Source organism: Culex quinquefasciatus, chromosome 1, assembly GCF_015732765.1.
Source record: "Culex quinquefasciatus strain JHB chromosome 1, VPISU_Cqui_1.0_pri_paternal, whole genome shotgun sequence".
In the NCBI taxonomy this organism is placed as follows: domain Eukaryota; kingdom Metazoa; phylum Arthropoda; class Insecta; order Diptera; family Culicidae; genus Culex; species Culex quinquefasciatus.
This window is the reverse complement of record NC_051861.1, coordinates 131,836,000-131,856,939: the sequence shown is the minus strand read 5'-3', so window position 1 is coordinate 131,856,939 and position 20,940 is coordinate 131,836,000. Positions and strand designations below refer to the sequence as shown.

At 33.1% G+C, this 20,940-nt stretch overlaps 1 protein-coding gene across 1 annotated transcript in view; it reads left to right on the top strand.

Annotated features, from left to right (window-relative positions):
* The window catches only part of LOC6048469, a 123,445-nt gene extending 104,352 nt beyond the window's left edge, over positions 1-19,093 (top strand). Inside the window, 10 exon segments of the mRNA XM_038252072.1 lie at positions 437-894; positions 967-1,141; positions 11,506-11,663; positions 11,838-11,935; positions 12,178-12,323; positions 12,393-12,502; positions 17,859-17,926; positions 17,995-18,319; positions 18,321-18,460; positions 18,538-19,093. Of these exon segments, the coding sequence (XP_038108000.1) occupies positions 437-894; positions 967-1,141; positions 11,506-11,663; positions 11,838-11,935; positions 12,178-12,323; positions 12,393-12,502; positions 17,859-17,926; positions 17,995-18,319; positions 18,321-18,460; positions 18,538-19,036 (2,177 nt within the window). The 3' untranslated portion in view covers positions 19,037-19,093.
* The last annotated feature ends 1,847 nt before the right edge of the window (positions 19,094-20,940 follow it).

Here is a 20,940-nt window from a genome sequence, read left to right as displayed (position 1 = left end):
TTTTTGTATCCTAAAGTGGGGATCAAAATATTAATAAATCATAAGTTTTTTTATTAACAAAAAATAAAAAAGATTAGCGCATATAAAAGTTTAATATAAACCTTAACTTTGAAGATAAAAAATAACTTTACAAGTCTGGAGTTTTTTTTTTGAAAAGGTCCAATAAACCAAATTTTCAGTTTTTGCTTTTTGGGTGTTTTTTAATACCGCTGACTCAAGGCGGTTTTAAAAACACCCAAAAAGCAAAAACTGGAAATTTGGTTTATTGGACCTTATCAAAAAAAACTCCAGAAGTGGTCAACGGACCATTTTACATGATCATTCAAAATGGGCCCGCGGGCCACAAAATATCACCTCGCGGGCCACGTTTGGCCCGCGGGCCATACTTTGGTCACCCCTGAATTAGATCCACTAACAAACACATTCCTTCTGACAGCTGGGACGTCCCTGTTGTTCGGCTGTTGCCTGTTGCTGGCCACGGCCACGGGAACGGTCACATCCACGACTTCCGCCACGTCGTCGCCGCCGGTCCAGCTGCTCGGTGGAATTCCGCCGGCGGCCGTCACGGAACCGACGCCCAATGTGGCCGCCGAGCACATCATCAACCTGGAGCGGGACGGCGGCGTCAGCTTCATCGCCCGGAAGGACATCCGGCCGCAGCGGGCCGTTCCGCCGGAATACGCCGGAGCGTCCGCGCTCCCGCACTGCGAGTCCTTCACGATGGGCAACCCGGACCAGAAGATGCTGTACAGCCCGGGGGCGCCCGGGAACTACCCCAACAACAGTGACTGCGTCGTGGTGCTCGAGGCGCCCGTCGGGTCCCTGGTCCGGCTGGACTTTCGCGACCATTTCCACGTGGAACCGTCGGACGAGTGTAAATACGACTATTTAGAGGTATGAAATCGCGAAACGTCAATCACAGTAGTCATCACAGTAGGCTGTTTTTTTTCAATCTCTTTTTGACAGATCCGGGACGGTGCGCACGGGTTTTCTACCCTGATTGGGAAGTACTGCGGAACGACGTATCCGCCGATGATCACGTCCAAGGAGCGGTTTCTGTGGCTGCACTTTCACTCGGACGAGAACATCGAGTACGGCGGGTTCGTCGTCGTGTACGAGTACGTGCCGAGGCCGACGTCGTGTGAGTAGAACATTGAAAAAAATGGAAATTGACATTGAAATGCATTATCATGGAGTCTCTTGGTATCTCACGTTGCATTTAAAAAACCAAACGTTCCCACAGTAGGCCATACTCGGAACCACAGGGCAAAGAATTTCAAATAATAACTTTTTTGATGACTTACAGGGCTTTCACACAAAAAAAAGAACCATCACCAAAACGGTTGAAAATTAGTGTTTTGTGACTTTGCAATATTACCATTGATTTGAAAATCAGAAGATTTAAAAAAAAATCACAATAATCAAAATTTATGCTAAGCGAATTTCGATTGCAAATTTAACATTTAAATAAGATCCAAAAAATAATAATTTTTCAACTTTATTTTTCGAAAAATTGACAACAATGCCAAATTTTAACCAACTTGTACCATAACTCAAAAGATGGCATTGTTTGTCATATCAAACATATCCAAAAATGATATTGGAATAGTGAACAGTCAAATTAAAAAAAATCTATTTTTATAAGTGTGTCGCTTTCCCTAAGAAGAAGAATAAGAAGTAGGGGAACTATACCCTTTCTCAGCCTATTTCTATTATCGGCCTATCAGCACTTTGATCATGAATTACAGCTGTCATAAAATGTTTTTGACTGTTCCAAAGTAATAAATAGCTCAAATAAAAGTGAGCAAGCAACTTTCCATTGTTGATACATCTGAAAATGTTGATTTAATAGCGGAAAACGGCAAAAGTGATGAGAATTGGTCGAACGGCTTAGAGTGATTAAAATGGGCATATTTCCCCTAGTACGCAAAAAATACAACTTTGTCGAAGACATCAAATCATTTTTTTATGGAAAGCTCTCAAAATTGTATGGAAACTAGATTGCAAATTCTTTATGGCGTCTGTGAATATTTGTTTTAATTTTCGGAAATGAGGTATTTATTTCTTAATATTTTCCAAAAAAAAAACTATTGAAAATTTTGTGACATTTTCTGATCTCTGAAAAAAATAAGTTGGTCTGAAAATATGAAATAAGGAAAGTTATCTATGTTTAGACTTTTTCAAAAGTAAGAAATAGATTTGAAAATTTAGAAATTTTTTGAAGAGTTCAGAAAATTTCTCAAAAAATTATCAATTCTTTACATTGAAAATCGGACCAATAGTTTTCAAGGTATCGTCAGTTCAAAATAACAGGCTAATTAGGTGATACTAAGAGAAATTCATTTTCGTCAATTCGAATTCTTTGTGAGGCTGTATCTCAAAAACCCGATTGTCAAAGTTCCAGAGAGAAATTGTAAGACATTTATTCGGCTTTCAGAATTATTTTTTCAGATGTGCATTTCTTTAAAGATTTATTCGATATTTTCTTTTAAAAAAAACCCCTATTAATTTAAAAATCATATCCTCTAAACCAGATCGCAAATTTGTCAAATTTGATTTTTGTGACAAATGACAAATGATTGACATTTTTTGTCAAAATTGTCAAAATTGTCAAAATTGTCAAAATTGTCAAAATTGTCAAAATTGTCAAAATTGTCAAAATTGTCAAAATTGTCAAAATTGTCAAAATTGACAAAATTGTCAAAATTGTCAAAATTGTCAAAATTGTCAAAATTGACAAAATTGACAAAATTGACAAAATTGACAAAATTGACAAAATTGACAAAATTGACAAAATTGACAAAATTGACAAAATTGACAAAATTGACAAAATTGACAAAATTGACAAAATTGACAAAATTGACAAAATTGACAAAATTGACAAAATTGACAAAATTGACAAAATTGACAAAATTGACAAAATTGACAAAATTGACAAAATTGACAAAATTGACAAAATTGACAAAATTGACAAAATTGACAAAATTGACAAAATTGACAAAATTGACAAAATTGACAAAATTGACAAAATTGAAAAAATTGAAAAATTGACAAAATTGACAAAATTGACAAAATTGACAAAATTGACAAAATTGACAAAAATGACAAAATTGACAAAATTGACAAAATTGACAAAATTGACAAAATTGACAAAATTGACAAAATTGACAAAATTGACAAAATTGACAAAATTGACAAAATTGACAAAATTGACAAAATTGACAAAATTGAAAAAATTGAAAAAATTGACAAAATTGACAAAATTGACAAAATTGACAAAATTGACAAAATTGACAAAAATGACAAAATTGACAAAATTGACAAAATTGACAAAATTGACAAAATTGACAAAATTGACAAAATTGACAAAATTGACAAAATTGACAAAATTGACAAAATTGACAAAATTGACAAAATTGACAAAATTTACAAAATTGACAAAATTGACAAAATTGTCAAAGTTGTCAAAATTGTCAAAATTGTCAAAATTGTCAAAATCGTCAAAGTTGTCAAAATTGTCAAAATTGTCAAAATTGTCAAAATCGTCAAAATTGTCAAAATTGTCAAAATTGTCAAAAGCGTCAAAATTGTCAAAATCGTCAAAATTGTCAAAATCGTCAAAATTGTCAATATTGTCAAAATTGTCAAAATTGACAAAATTGACAAAATTGACAAAATTGACAAAATTGACAAAATTGACAAAATTGACAAAATTGACAAAATTGACAAAATTGACAAAATTGACAAAATTGACAAAATTGACAAAATTGTCAAAATTGACAAAATTGACAAAATTGACAAAATTGACAAAATTGACAAAATTGACAAAATTGACAAAATTGACAAAATTGACAAAATTGACAAAATTGACAAAATTGACAAAATTGACAAAATTGACAAAATTGACAAAATTGACAAAATTGACAAAATTGACAAAATTGACTAAATTGACAAAATTGACAAAATTGACAAAATTGAAAAATTGAAAAATTGACAAAATTGACAAAATTGACAAAATTGACAAAATTGACAAAATTGACAAAATGACAAAATTGACAAAATTGACAAAATTGACAAAATTGACAAAATTGACAAAATTGACAAAATTGACAAAATTGACAAAATTGACAAAATTGACAAAATTGACAAAATTTACAAAATTGACAAAATTGACAAAATTGACAAAATTGACAAAATTGACAAAATTGACAAAATTTACAAAATTGACAAAATTGACAAAATTGTCAAAGTTGTCAAAATTGTCAAAATTGTCAAAATTGTCAAAATCGTCAAAGTTGTCAAAATTGTCAAAATTGTCAAAATTGTCAAAATCGTCAAAATTGTCAAAATTGTCAAAATTGTCAAAAGCGTCAAAATTGTCAAAATCGTCAAAATTGTCAAAATCGTCAAAATTGTCAATATTGTCAAAATTATCAAAGTCGTCAAAATTGTCAAAATCGTCAAAATTGTCAAAATCGTCAAAATTGTCAAAATTGTCAAAGTTGATAAAATTGTCAAAATTGTCAAAATTGACAAAATTGTCAAAATTGTCAAAATTGTCAAAATTGTCAAAATTGTCAAAATTGTCAAAATTGTCAAAATTGTCAAAATTGTCAAAATTGTCAAAATTGTCAAAATTGACAAAATTGTCAAAATTGTCAAAATTGTCAAAATTGTCAAAATTGTCAAAATTGACAAAATTGACAAAATTGACAAAATTGACAAAATTGACAAAATTGACAAAATTGACAAAATTGACAAAATTGACAAAATTGACAAAATTGACAAAATTGACAAAATTGACAAAATTGACAAAATTGACAAAATTGACAAAATTGACAAAATTGACAAAATTGACAAAATTGACAAAATTGACAAAATTGACAAAATTGACAAAATTGACAAAATTGACAAAATTGACAAAATTGACAAAATTGAAAAAAAAAATTGTCAAAATTGGAAAAATTGACAAAATTGTCAAAATTGTCAAAATTGTCAAAATTGTCAAAATTGTCAAAATTGTCAAAATTGTCAAAATTGTCAAAATTGACAAAATTGTCAAAATTGTCAAACTTGTCGAAATTGTCAAAATTGTCAAAATTGTCAAAATTGTCAAAATTGTCAAAATTGTCAAAATTGTCAAAATTGTCAAAATTGTCAAAGCTGTCAAAATTGTCAAAATTGTCAAAATTGTCAAAGCTGTCAAAATTGTCAAAATTGTCAAAATTGTCAAAATTGACAAAATTGACAAAATTGACCAAATTGTCAAAATTGTCAAAATTGTCAAAATTGTCGAAATTGTCAAAGTTGTCAAAATTGTCAAAATTGTCAAAATTGTCAAAATTGTCAAAATTGTCAAAATTGTCAAAATTGTCGAAATTGTCAAAATTGTCAAAATTGTCGAAATTGTCAAAATTGTCGAAATTGTAAAAATTGTCAAAATTGTCAAAATTGTCAAAATTGTCAACATTGTCAAAATTGTCATAATTGTCAAAATTGTCAAAATTGTCAAAGTTGTCAAAATTGTCAAAATTGTCAAATTTTTCAAAATTGTCAAAATTGTCAAAATTGTCAAAATTGTCAAAATTGTCAAAATTGTCAAAATTGTCATAATTGTCATAATTGTCATAATTGTCAAAATGATCAAAATTGTCAAAATTGTCAAATTTTTCAAAATTGTCATAATTGTCAAAATTATCAAAATTGTTAAAATTGTCAAAATTGTCAAAATTGTCAAAATTGTCAAAACTGTCGAAATTGTCGAAATTGTCAAAATTGACATTTACAACATTGACAAAATCATCAAAATTGACAAATCAAACCCATTTCAAAGCGCTTATAAAAAGCGATCACAAAAATATGTTTGAAATTACCATCAGAACCTGACTATTGATTATAATAATAATGAATAAATAATTTTGAAATTCTGAGTAACCCGTGCAGCATATAACAAAAATATTTACGCTTGCAAATAGAGAAAATTTACATTCATAGCCGCTCAATTTCCAATCAACACATTTTAAACAATGTTTAAATTGTTTTCCGCTCCCCGTTTCAAAACCTTCACGCCAAAATAAAAACAATAAAAGTAAAAAAAAGACCTACGCGTGCCATCCACCAATTTCACGAAAAAAGCCATGTTAATGTTATTATTATTTTTGCACCCAATAAACGACAGTGCGTGTATTTTTTCCCTACCAAATTCCCACTGTAGAAAAAGGGGAAGAGGGGGGGGGGGGGGGGGGGGGTGTCAATAGCACATTTTTCACGTATTTTTCAACAAAGCAACCATTGACCAGTCGCGGCATTCACTATACTCTTGACATTTTATGCCGCGCGCGAAAATGTGACAGCTCGAATGCACTTTTCCGATGGTTGCTGGGATCGCGCGAAGGTCGTCGCTCAATTTCTGGTGAATCGAGTCGATTGTTTGTTTTTGGTGCGCGCGCGGAAAATTAGTCTCATTTGTCGGTTTGAATTGGCGTCGTCGCCTGCTTGGTCTTCTTCGTCTTGGCAGCATCACCTTAAGGTGGCGTCTGGCGTCGTCATTTTGGTCATTGCCATTATGAGAGCGTAAAGTTGGCTGGGTATAGTGACAATTTTTTAATATTACTTTTTTTTCAAGACGGCAAAAATTGGTTGTGGTCGACGTCGACCGCGTTCGTTGCTCGTAAAATCGAAAATAAAACAGACGCGACTCTGGTCTAATCCAAGTCTGTCTGTTGAAAAAAAATGAGAAAAAAATCTCGTTTAGGACAGCAGCGTCAGCGTACGTTGAAAAAGTAAAATAAATGAGCTTAGCTTTAGAGTCTTTCAATTCATTATTTACGAGTGACTACCGGTGCGCGGTGTTTCTTTTTTTTCCTCCTTCTTCCTCTTAATGCTAACGCTAATGCTTCCCGCGGACAACGTGTTGTAATTTAGCGCGAAACAGTTGTCGGAGCACGTCTGCCGTTTTGTCGCTTTTTCATGAGTTTAATGGAGGTTTTATGTTCGGTTTGGACAGATTGGCCACTTCTTGCGAGGAGTTGACGGTGAAAAAAAAAAAACCAAAGGTGGCGCTGCTTCGTCACTGTCCAGTGAAAAGTTTGCGCATTTTTCAAGCTGAAAAGTTCGTTTTTCACCTTCGGGACCATCCATAAACCACGTGGACACTTTAGGGGGGGGGGGGTATGGCGATTGTCCACGATCCATACAAAAAAGATTTTTTTTGTATGAACAATTGTCCACGAGGGGGGGGGGGTTAACAGATTCCCAAAAAAGTGTCCACGTGGTTTATGGATGGTCCCTTCTCAACAAAACAAAGGAATACCTTTTCGTGTACCGTCTTGCTTGTGTGTGTGTTCATCGCCAACAATCTTGACCGATCAATGAAAGGTTGTTTTCGCAACAATCAAAGTAATCCAAAGTAAGCACTTGTCAGCACCTTCTAAGCTCGCAACCGCAGCAATGCCGCCGGCCGCCTACTAGATCCCAAGAGATGAAGTTCACTCAAGTGGCAAACAAACAGATGCCAACGAAAGCGCTTCGGCGCTGTCCCTTTTTTTCATCCTCTTTATTTTGTTTCTTCTTATTTTTAGTTAGGTTCCTTATCTTATTAGCTTGAAAAGGAGTTGGACCCCCCCCCCCTGTGATTGACCAGACACAACAAAAAAAAAGAGTAGATTATGTCGCGTTTGTTTTGGGAGGAGGAGGATGGGAATCAATAGAGAAAAGGTGAAAATGGTTTCTCTTACGGGGACATTCTCATTATACACCAAAGAGGTGTCGTGTTCGCGTCTTGGGTCTCTGTTTATTCACACCTTAGTGGGGCAGCCTAGCTTGGTTGGCAGGGGCGGAGCAAGGGGTGACTGCATAATTTATTTGAAAATCGCAAAGAAATATAAAAGATTTTGTCTTCTTTTCGATGTTTTTCGTTGTCAAATTTGTCGGTGATCATATTATTCAACAATTATTAAATTAGAAATTGAATTTACTTTAAAAAAAAATGGAAAATTTTAATATTCAATCTGAAAAAAAACGCCAAGAGAAAAATCATCAACTTATCTTTAATTTGAGCGGTCAACGGTTTATTTTTTCTACAGCCAGGGAATTTCCCATAAGCCATTTATTTTTATGTTTAGGCTGGTACAAATATTTTTAAAAGTTTTTGTCACCCCCTTCAAAATTGGCCCGAAAAATCAGGGGGCAAAAAAATATGTTTACAATAAACTTCAAAATTTCAATGAAAATTCAAGTGCAACCAGCTGAAATCAAATTAAAATACATTCTCCTGCGTTTAAAATCATTTTTAGCATGTTTGGGTTTATTAAAAAATCTTAAGATTTTTTGAAAATTTTCGATGCAATTTTTTTTTTTCATTGCAATTTTTGTTTTTGTCAGATCTTAGATTTTTTGAAAACTAATGATTGCAAAACAACTGAACTAGTGTAAAATGCATTTTAAAACACTTTTTTTCGTTTAAATGTGAAGACTATGGCTTGTTATTTAAATTTTTATATTTTTTTATTTTTTTGCTCCCCCTTTGACCTCGGCCAGGGCCGAGGGACAAAAACTTTTTTAAATATTTGCATCGGCCTTAGTGGACTTTGACCACAAAATCAAGTGATTGGAAAATTTCACAAAGGAGTAATTCTCTATGCATTCCCAAATCGACAATTCTATCTATTTTGCATGTTAATGAAGCATTCCCTATGTATAATGAAACCATTTTGCATAGTTGGATTTTCCATACAAACCACCCTACAATGTGGTGGTTTGTGATTAGGACATTTCAAAATGAATTGTTAAACGAAAAAAAAAAAACGATTTTGTTATTTAATTTTTATAATTAAAAGATAGATTCCTAAAATACGTATTTTTATTTAATCTTTGTTTATGTTTAAGGGAACTGAGAGTAACTTTTAATTCTAATCTAGCCCAACGTTTGTTAATGTTCAAAATCAGTGTTTTTAGCACTTTCAAAAAAATACTCTTGAAAATGCATCTTAGATTGTTTTCAGTTAATTAGACTTCAATTTTCATGGAAATTTTAAAGTTTTTTGGGAAAATATTTTTTTGCCCACTGATTTGTTTTGAGGGGGGAGGGGGGAGGGGGGGGGGGGGCGACGGAATCTTTGCAACGGCCTAAATTTGTAAAAAAAACTTTTTTGGAACATTGTTTTAGTGTTTATATTGAATTTTGCATCTAAAAATAATTTTTGTTATTTTATTTGCGAAAAAGCTGTCCCGATTCACCCCCAGATTACAGTACTGAACTTGAACCATTCTGAATTCAGGCGTAAAAGGTGTCAAAAGAACATATAAAAAAATCGTAAATAAAAGCTACGTTTTTTATGAAATCAACTTTGAATAATATAAAGTAAAATAAAAAAAATCGGTATTTTTTTTACGTGTACTAATTTTTTGGGGCCATCCATAAAACACGTGGACACTTTTTTTAAATTTCAGACCCTCTCCTCCCCCACAATTTCCATACTAAAAAAAACCTTTTTTATATGGAGCGTGGACATCGTGGTTTATGGATGGTCCCTTTCTGGAAAGTCCTAAACTTTTCCGACAATAGTGCCGAAGGCACCAACTCGATCAGAAAATCCCTTCTCAAAACAAATATTTTCGAATATTCAATTGATTTTTTTATTGCTGTCAAATTTATCAAATTTTCATATATTTACAGTAAAAGTTAAATTTCATAGATTTTGAAACTATAAAATTCTGTAGAAATTTGAAACCCGGAATTTTTTTTAAATATTTTTCAAGATAATTTGAAAAATGATAAATTTCAAGATCTTTATGAAAAAATCTTTTAAAAATTGATCGATTTTGTGCAATTGCAAAATCAGTATTTTTACACAAATTTTTGATTTGTCGAAAACCAGATTTCCAGAATTTTAGAGTTTTTTTAAGTTCCTCTAAGCCATGGGATTCCCTATGTTTATAGGACCTTTTCAAATAAAGATTTCAAGATTACTCATATAACATAATGCTATGTGTTGATTGTAACACACTTAGTTTCTTTTTACCGAATTCGATAGTTGAAAAATCGATTTGAACAAATGAACAAATTACATACCGTCATCAGGGGTGATTTTGAGTCATACAAATTTCAGCAAAAACTTTCCTAATCCCACCCCCAGACCCAATGTCACCCCTGTTGACGGTAATTAACATTACTTGATCATTTTAAATGAATACTACAAAATTTGGAGTTAGCGTCGTTTTATGTATGCAAAAAAATGGTTTGGATGGACCGTATAAAATCGACAAACCCCACGGGTCCATTACAAAATTATATAATTTTTATTTTGGTGCTGAAATTCCATTAATTGAATTTTTGCAACTCCACTGTGAAACTGTCAACTTTTCCTGTCCTTCTAGAGAAACAAAACGGCCTACTTTTCCCTACCAATCAGCGATGACATAATCATCATCAAAAGAAAATCTCTGGACGTTCATCAAGAGAAAAAATCCAAAGGGAGCATGGCATCGCGCACGAAAGATCGGTAGAAAGAATCTAAAAAAATCATCATCTTGATTATACGGCGCGACATCTTTTTCACTACTACACTTGCACCATTATTAAGTGGTGCTGACAAGGGAATTCACAAAAAATCACCAGCAGATTGATTTTCTTCGAGAATTTCGGATGCGATTTTCTTTTGCGTGATTTGCCTCCTCTCTCTTTCGCGGGTGAAAAAAGGTCGAAATTGATTTTTTGCGATTATTCCATCCACCAATAATAGCAGAATGGAAAATTAATACCTTTCAATACCAGTGCTGAAAAGTTGAACTTTTCAACACTAGTATCGGAAAGTAAATTTTTCAATATTTCTTTGTTTTGAACGGTGAATTTACTCAACACATGAATGTTTGACATAAAATTCCATTCAAAATGTGTTTTTCGAAATTGCAAAAAAAGTTGCAAAACTTGATTTTTTCGGCACTCATCGTATTTATTTATCGTATTATAAATAAATGTACGGCTCGCGCTTAAAAAATACAATTTTTCAATTCCGTCGTGAAACTACTTACTTTTCCTGTCATTCTAGCCTACATAAACAGCCTACTTTTCTCTGCCAAAAACAACAGATTCAAATAGAAACACTTTAAAAAAATGGATGTTGAAAAGTTGAACTATTCAGCACTTGTTTCGAAAAGTAATACTTTTCAAAATTGTTTCGACTTAAACGGTGCATTGACTAAATTCATGGACATTTGACTTACAGTTCCATCCAAAGGGTGTTTTACGGGATTGCAAAAAAATATGTATCTGTAAATGTAAATCTTCTTTTGGTAACTTGTTGCATAAACAACTCTTATTAATACAGAGCATTTTGAAGTGATGATCAATTCAATGATGAAAATAATTAACGGCTTCACCTTAAAATGGATTTCTTTTTTGTTTAAAAACAATACTCATAAACCCTTATTACGCCCCTGCTTCAATTCTATTTTTTTGTCTATTTTCATCCTCTCTCCCCCACCCCCTTCTTTCCCCTCAAACAGCCATCTACGACGACGAGGGCTGCCGGATCGAGGTGTCCGGCCTCCATGAGGGCTTCCTCAACCGGACGGACGTCCCCCGGGAAAAGGAGCAGACCGTCGTCGAGCACGCCCTCTCGCTCGACTGCATGTGGGTGGTCACGGTGCCGGACGGATGGAAGGTCAGTAGCAGGCAGACGGTAGGCCGTGACGACGCCATGCTTTTTTTGTTTCTGACGTTTGCGACGACCAGACGGCCAGGCCAGTGTTTGCTTGGATCGAACACTGACCGCACACTTTATTTGCCGCTTATCTCGTTTGACATTTTTCACCACGTTTTTTTTTTCTCCCTCCAGATTCAGCTTTCGTTCCTAAAGTTCAAGCTGGAAAAACCCAACGACTGCGAGAGCAATTTTGTGGACGTGTTTACCGAGCGGACCGATCTGCCGTCGAGGTAAGTTCCGTCCCGTGTCCCCTCCCCAAGAGAGAGATAGAGTTTTGAATCTTTATGACATCAGCATGCCAGGCAAAGTAAACAACTCACCGGCAGGCAGGCTTTGTTTGCACTTTACTTGACAACCGACAACCGAATCCAAAGGGCCAAGGCACACTTTGATGGAGTCGTCCGGTTCAACCTACCCCGCAGTGATGAACCGTGCGTCTCCACCCCGCAAACTGACGTTTTCTTTCTTCCAGATTGAAAAACTTTTGCGGCTCGATCGCGGACTCGGTCGTGTCCAAGTCGAACGTGCTGCACATCCGGTTCTTTGCGGAGGCGGCCGCCATCAACAGCACCTTCTCGATTCTGTTTACTGCATTTAGGGAGAAGGCGGCGGGGGAGAGTGAGTTTTTTTTTTTGCGCGGAGAAATTTTCTTCCGTGGTTTTTTAATCGCATGTTTTTTTATTGTAGCTTGCGATGATGACGAGTACGATTGCGAGGATGCGACCTGCATCTCGGCGGATTTGCGGTGCAACGGGCGCATCAACTGCCGGTTCCGGTGGGACGAGGATGAGTGTCAGGTGAGAGGAGAACGCTGCGGAGGGGAATTTGTGGGAAATTATGGGGTTTGCTTGGTACGTGTGGGCTACTTGGATTGTAAATAAACAGAATTATGTTTTTAAATGGTTCGTGAATTCTGGAGTTTTTTTTTTTTGAAAAGGTCCATTAAACCAAATTTTCAATTTTTGTTATTTTGGTGTTTTTTAATACCCCTGACTCAAGACGGTTTCAAAAACACCCAAAAAGCAAAAACTGGAAATTTGGTTTATTGGACCTTTAAAAAAAACTCCTTGAATTTTTGGCTTTTCTCAGATTTATATTTTAAATTTTTAGATTTTTTTTATTACTTTTTATTTAAAAAATAAAGACTATTAGATTTTGATTTTTATAGTACATGTCGGCCTCGATCATCATTTTTTCATATTTTTATTTTCTTGGCTTTTATTTTTAATTTTGGCTCTGCGACCCTATTTCAGTAAAATTTGAGTGTAACAGTGCTGGTTACATATCTAAATATAGTTTTTCAATATTCAATCACCGGCATCTTGGATGGACACATTTTCAAATTATTTGAAGCCATTATTAAAGAATTATCAAAAATCGGTGATTCAAAACAAGACAAACAATTTTTTTCATGACTTTATTATCTAAAGTGAATTTTTAGGGCTTTAATCTGGTATCATAATAGTAGTTTATGCAACAAGTTGCAAAAATAGGATTTTTTCAGCACGAGTCGTACATTTATCCAACGAGGTTCACCGAGTTGGATAAATACGAAGAGTGCTGAAAAAATCAAGTTTTGCAATGAGTTCCATACAACATTTTTTGCAATTCCAAAAAACACACACTGAGTGAAATTTTATGTCAAATTTTCATGTTTTTTGTCAATAAATCGTTTAAATCAAAAAATTTTGAAAAGTGTTACTTTTCGAAACAAGTGCTGAAAAGTTCAACTTTTCAGCACCCATTTGAGTGCTGAAAAGAAGAGATAATTGACAAAGGGAGCGCGTGGTCGTAAAAATACTCGGAGTTAAAAGTGATTTTTTTTGTTTGTGCCTTTTGTTTCGCATTTTTGTTGTGTATTGTGTGCTGTGAGGAAAAAAATACCCTCTGAAAATGCAGCGTTATCAGTGCATAATTGACCAAGGGAGCGCGTGGTCGTGAAAAATATTCGGAGTGAAAAGTGATTTTTTTTGTTTGTGCCTTTTGTTTCGCATTTTTGTTGTGTATTGTGTGCTGTGAGGAAAAAAATACCCTCTGAAAATGCAGCGTTATCAGTGCATAATTGACCAAGGGAGCGCGTGGTCGTGAAAAATATTCGGAGTGAAAAGTGATTTTTTTTGTTTGTGCCTTTTTTTTAGCATTTTTGTCGTGTATTGTGTGCTGTAAGGAAAAAAAAAATACCCTCTGAAAATGCAGCGTCATCAGTGCATAATTGACCAAGGGAGCGCGTGGTCGTAAAAAAAAATCGGAGTGAAAAGTGATTTCTTTTGTGATTTTCAAAGCCCTTCCTATATCATCGTTGATCGGAAGGCACGGCGTCGGGTGGATTGTGTTTAAATTTTTCGAATAAGGCTTTATTTTTTTTTGCGGTGAAAAAGCCATTTCTATATAATGAACGAAAGACGCACTGACAATTTGGTTCGTTGAGTTAATAGTGGAGCAAAATAACTGTGTGTGAGTGATTTTGTGTGTTAACCAGAAAGACCTTCCCATAGCATCGTTGCTCGGAAGGCTCGGCGACGGGTCTGTTATGAAAGTCCTCCCCATAGCGTCGTAGCTCGGGAGGCATCGAAAATTCAATACCTTATCCAACCAACCCAAAAAAAAAATAATCACGTGATGCTTGAAGGAGATGCTGTGGATTCAACGGTCTCAAGCGGTATCAACAAGTATATAGCGAAAAACTATGTGCTTGATGAGTCTGCAACTTCAACTATCGGACTAACATTCCTCCCTTTAGTTGAACTGCAGGCTTCTTGGGAGGGCGCTGGTATTGACTAATAAAGTCGGGGTCTTCAGGGGTTAAACAGTGAACGGATGGTTGGCTCCTGATCATTTTTGATTTATTGTTTAACTTCAGCTGATCTGTCAATAACGGAGTAGCAGCTCATTGGCAGTCAACCATGCTCATGCTCATGCTCATGCTCATGCCCATTTGAGTGCTGAAAAGAAGAACTTTTCAGCATTTATTTTGAAAAGTGTTGCTATTCGATTCTGTTATTTTTGGTACAGAAAAGTAGGCTATTTCGTCGTTCAAGAATGACAGGAAAAGTAAGTAGTTTCACGACGGAATTACAAAAAGATTATAAGATTTTTAATTGTTGGAATTTTAGAATTTTGAGAATTTTTAATTTATAAAATTTTTGATTGTTTTGTTATTTTACGCTTTTAATTTTTTCAATTTTTTTTTATTATTTATTAAATTATATGCTTAGGAACTTCTGTTTAAGAGTTTTTGAATTTTAGAAAGTCTGAATATCTGAATTGTAGAAATTTAGAATAATAGATTTGCTTCAATGCTTTATTTTTTCAACGATTTGGTAATTTTTTTCAATTAAAAAAATGAAATTTTATGAATTGATTTTAATTTGTTTCCGTTTTAATTTCAGAAATAAGCTCAAGCACGATCGATTTTTTAAAATATTGTAGCTTTAGAATGTTTATATTTTCAAATGTTAGAATTTAAGAGTCAAATAATTTTCAAATTTTATAATTTGGGAATATTTTAGATTTTTTTGAATATTTTCGAATATTATAGAATATTTTCAAATATTACAGAATATTTAAAAAAATATATTTTTTAAATAAAATTTTAGAATATTTCAGAATATTTTAGAACATTTTAGAATATTTTAAATTATTTTAGGAAAATTTAGAATATTAAAAAAATTTGAATGATTTTTGAATATTCTAGAATATTTTAGAATATTTTAGAATATTTCAGAATATTTTAGATTATATCAGAATATTTTGGAATATTATATAATATTTTGGAATATTTTAGAACATTTTAGAATATTTTGAAATATTTAAGAACGTTTTGGGATATTTGAGAAAATTTTAGAATGACTTTGAACATTTTAGAATATTTTAGAATAATTTTGAACATTTAGAATATTTTAGAATTCAAAAATTTAAGAATATTTTAGAATGTTTTGGGAAATTTTAGAATATTTTAGATTTGTTATTTTTTTTCGAATTAAAGAATGTTTTAGAATGTTTTGGGATATTTAAGAATATTTTAAAATTTTAGCATTTTAGAATTTTTAAGAATATTTTAGAATTTTTAAGGTTATTTTAGAATATTGTAGAATATTTTAGAATAATTTGGACTATTTTGGAATATTTTAGAATATTTTAGAGTATTTAAGAATATTTTAGATTTTTTTTTTCATTTTTTTTGAATATTTTCGAATATCTAAGTATATTTAAAAATATTTTAAAATATTTAATATATTTTAAGCATAGTTTAGAATTTTAGAATTTAAGAATATTTAGAATGATTTGAAATATTTAAGAATATTTTAGATTTGTTAGATAAAATAAGAATTTAGAATATTTTAGTGTTTTGGGATGTTTTAGAATATTTTTGAATTTTAGAATTTCAGAATTTTAGAATATTTTAGAATTCTAAAATTTTTGTGCATTTCAATTTGCAGTTGTGAAATTTGGTGATTTTGTTGACTTTGTTATTTTTTTATTTTCTTTTACATGTCAACTGGTATGTCTTATTGCACTTCATCTTTGTTGTATTTATATTTTATAAAGATACTTAATTTTTGCTATTTTTTTCATTTTTGTCAATTCTTGCAATTTTATCAAATTTGTTTTTAAATTTTAACAATTTGCACAATTTTGGAATTTTAACAATTTTGGCTTTTTAACAATCTATTTACAATCTACAAATTTTGAAAATTTTATTAATAATTTTTGATATTTTTTTCAGTTTTTTTCTGCCATTTTTTTTTTGTTTTTTGTAATCTTATTTAAAAATTAAGTTTGAATTTTTTTTAAATTTTAGCAATTTAGATTTTTTTAAACCTTGATAATTTTGATTTTTTTTTTTTACATTTTTAAAATGTTTGACATTTTAAAATTTTTTAACATCTTTGACTTTTTTGGTCATTTTTTTGTCATTTTTTGTCATTTTTGTCATTTTGACAATTTTGACAATTTTTAAATTTTGAACAATTTTGACAATTTGACAATTTTGACAATTTTGACAATTTTGGCAATTTTGACAATTTGGCAATTTTGACAATTTTAACAATTTTGGCAATTTTGACAATTTTGACAATTTTGACAATTTTAACAATTTTAACAATTTTAACAATTTTAACAATTTGATAATTTTGACAATTTTGACAAATTTGTCAATTTTGTCTATTTTGTCAATTTTGACAATTTTGTCAATTTTAAAAATTTTGACAATTTTGACAATTTTGACATCTTTGACAATTTTGATAATTTTGACAATTTTGACAATTTTGACAATTTGGACAATTTTGACAATTTTGACAATTTTGATAATTTTGACAATTTTGACAAATTTGTCAATTTTGTCTTTTTTGTCAATTTTGACAATTTTGTCAATTTTAAAAATTTTGACAATTTTGACAATTTTGACATCTTTGACAATTTTGATAATTTTGACAATTTTGACAATTTTGACAATTTTGACAATTTTGACAATTTTGACAATTTTGACAATTTTGACAATTTTGACAATTTTGACAATTTTGACAATTTTGACAATTTTGACAATTTTGACAATTTTGACAATTTTGACAATTTTGACAATTTTGACATTTTGACAGATTTGACAATTTTGTCATTTTTGACATTTCTAGATTCAATTTTCAATAGGTCCTATCTGCAAAGAAAACCCATGAGGGATAGGTTATTTTGAAAATTTAATCTAGATTTTTGACAATTTTGACATTTTTGACTTTTTTACATTTTTGACATTTTTTACTTTTTTGACATTTTTGTCATTTTTGACATTCTCATAAAAAAATATTTTTTTTGAAATTTTCTAAATTTTTGAATTTTTTGAAATTTTTGACATATTTGACATATTGACATTTTTGACATTTTTGACATATTTGACAATTTTGATTTTTTGAGCATTTAACTAGTTTTACAATTTATAAATTTTGACAATTTTATAAATATTTTATTTATATTATTTCAGTTTTTTTTTGTTAATTTTATACATTTTTAATATTTAGTAATTTATTTCAAAAATAAACAGTTTGACAATTTTAATTATTTTGTAAACTACGACAATTTTGACAGTTTTGCCAATTTCTGTTAATTTTGTTAAAAAATGATTTTCATTTAGTGATCTAAATTTGTTTCCCTTTTTTCCAGAAACAAGCCCAAGCCCAATCGGAACACGTTACGATCATCATGGTCGTATTTGGTCTCATTTTTGGCAGGTAACACAGATTACAATAAAACAAAACTTGAAACATGAACCTAACTCCAACCTCCCTTTCCTTGCCAGCATGGTGATCGCGTTCGTGATCAAAATCGTCCGCAAGATCGTGCGCGACCACAAAATCATCCGCGAACACATCCGGCAGTCGCGCGAGAGCAAACTCAACGAGCTGGGCCGGCACTCGACGAAGAAGCCGGTCGACCTGGACATTACCAAGTTTCCGCCGCCGGCCTTCGACAAGGAACCGCCGCTGAACGTGCTGGAGAACGCGGCCAACAGCTACTACCGGGAGGTCATTTCACCGTCGATGGGAGGAGGGGGCGGAGGACCGGGTGGGGAACGTGGAGAGAGTGGGGGAAGTGGCGGAGGGGGAAGTGGTGGAGGGGAGGGGGATGTTTAGCAGTAGCAGTAGGATAGATTTGAAGAACGATGCGAACATCATCCGGCAGCAGCAGGAACTGCAGGATATTCTGAGGAGCAGTTACCATGCGGTCGGGGACGCGGGGATGTGCGACATGGCGTGTCAGACGAGGTGAGGTTTTTTTAAGGGGATGTTACAAGTTTAATCTTATTTTTTTTTTTTTTCATTCGTCTTCCCACCCCCCCCAGGGAATCCCTGTTCCAGCCCGTGTTCAAGAACAAGGTGACCCAATCGCCCAACCCCAACAGTATACGCTTCTCGACGTTCGGCTACGAATCGCCGGGAGTCCCAGGTCAAACACCTCCACCCTCCTCCCAGCAGCAGCAGCAGCAACTGCCCTCCGTAACGCCTCCTCCGCCGAAGGTCAAACATCACCATCATCACCACCACCATCACCAGGGCGGAGGAGGAGGAGGAGGAACGCTCGATCGGAGTCGGGACCGCAACAAGTTTGAGATGCAGGACCTCAGCGGGGGCGTTTCGATTGGGGTGGGCAGTGGCGGCGAGGACGATCATCCGGATGTTCAGCAACAGCATCAGCACCATCAGCACCATCAACATCACCAGCATCATCCGCATCACCAGAAGGTGGTGCTCGAGCGGGATCTGCAGCAGCACGATCCGACGGGGCAGTCCACGATCCGGAAGTCGGCACCGGACGTGATCATCATGACGTCGTCGCATTGACTTTAAAGGTTTTTGTTTTTTTTTTACTTTTGTTTTAAAACACGGAATCGGTTTCCACCCATGTTTTTAAGATTATTTATTCGGTTGAACCGGGTTTTCGGGAATGAAAAAAGAAAATTAGGGGCGTCGGCGGGACGAAAATGTGTAGTGAATATTTTAAACTTTCTTGCAAACGGAGCTAAAAGAGGCGCGCACTGAAGGAGGAGAGTGTGAAACTGCTGTTGTAAATAGGTAGAGAAATTTAGGTTGATTTTTTATTAAGTTTGATTTGTGAAAAATGTTAAAACCGGGATCCGATTTTCGAGGGGAAATCTGAGCTTCAATTGTTGGAAGGAGAAAATTCTCTCGAGTTGGCGCAAACGGAAACTAATTAAATTTGTAGAAACGAAACTGGTTGAAGAGATTTGCTTTTGTTTGGTGGGGTTCTGCATTGGTTAATTTGGTAGTTTTCGTCAATATTGTCATTTTGGTCGCTTAACCCTCTACCGCCTAAATTTTTTTTCTAAAATTTTTATTTTTCGCCTGTTTAGGAGGTCATTTTGAACAACTTTTGTTCTACGTAAAATTTTACCTCTCTTGTTTTATGTTTTTCTTGTTTTATTTTTAGTATTTTAATTTGCATTTATCTTATTAAGTTTATGTTTGCTTTTGGTAGTATTTGGCCTATTCTACCACCTCCAATCATAACATTTTGCCTTTCTATTTTTTCATGTTTTTACAGTCACTTTTTCAATTTTTGCTTGTTTTTCACATTTTCTGCTCTAGAATGGCACCATTATCATTTAAATTGTACAAAAATGCGTAGAGGCAAAAAAAATAGCAAAAAAAAAATTAGGAAATGTTAGTAAAAAAACACAGCCAAAGTTGACACCTAAAAAAATACATTTTTAAAATGATTGGCAATGTCACATAAAACAAGTCAAACTTCCAGCCGTAAATTTTTTCTATAATTTTACGAGTTCTTCTTTCCAATGCTTTATAAAGATCAAAAATTGGTTGAAAATGGATTTTTGGCGATTTTTCAGATTGAAGCCCGTCTAGAGGCGGGGTTAGGTTGTAGAGGGTTAAACGGCCAAAATGACAAAATTAACAAAATTTACTCAATTTTGTCATTTTGGCCGTTTTGATCAATTTGGTCATTTTGATCGTTTTAGTTATTTTGGCCGTTTTAGCAAAATTACCAAAACAACCAAAACGATCAAAATTATCAAAATGAACACATTGATCAAATCCACCAAACGTCAAAAATGACAAAATTGACCACAACGACCAAAACGGCCAACATAACTAAATTAATCAAAACGGCCAAAATTACCAAAACGAAGATATTGACCAATATAACCTAAATGACCAAAATTACCAAAATGTTAAAAACGTCCAAATGGACGTCCAATTGGGTAAATTTTGTTAATTGCGTGTGTCATTTTGGCCGTTTTGATCGTTTTGGTTAATTTGGTAAATTTTGATATTTTAATCGTTTTAGTCATTTTGGTAAATTTAGTCAATTTGATCATTTTGGTCAATTTGGTAATTTTGATCGATTTCGTCAATGTGGTAATTTCAGTCATTTTTATCGTTTTAGTCATTTTGGTCGTTTTGATAAATTCAGTCAATTTGATCATTTTGGGCAATTTGATCGTTTTAGTCATTTTGTCCAATTTGGTAAATTTGGTCATTTTGATCGTTTTGGCCAATGTGGGCATTTTAGCCATTTTTATCGTTTTGGTAATTTTTGCCGTTTTGGTAATTTTGATCGGTTGGTCATTTTGGCCATTTTGATCGTTTTAGTCATTTTGATCGTTTTGGTAAATTTAGTCAATTTGATCATTTTGGTCAATTTGGTCGTTTTAGTCATTTTGTCCAATTTGTTCATTTTGGTAATTTTGATCGTTTTGGTCTTTTTA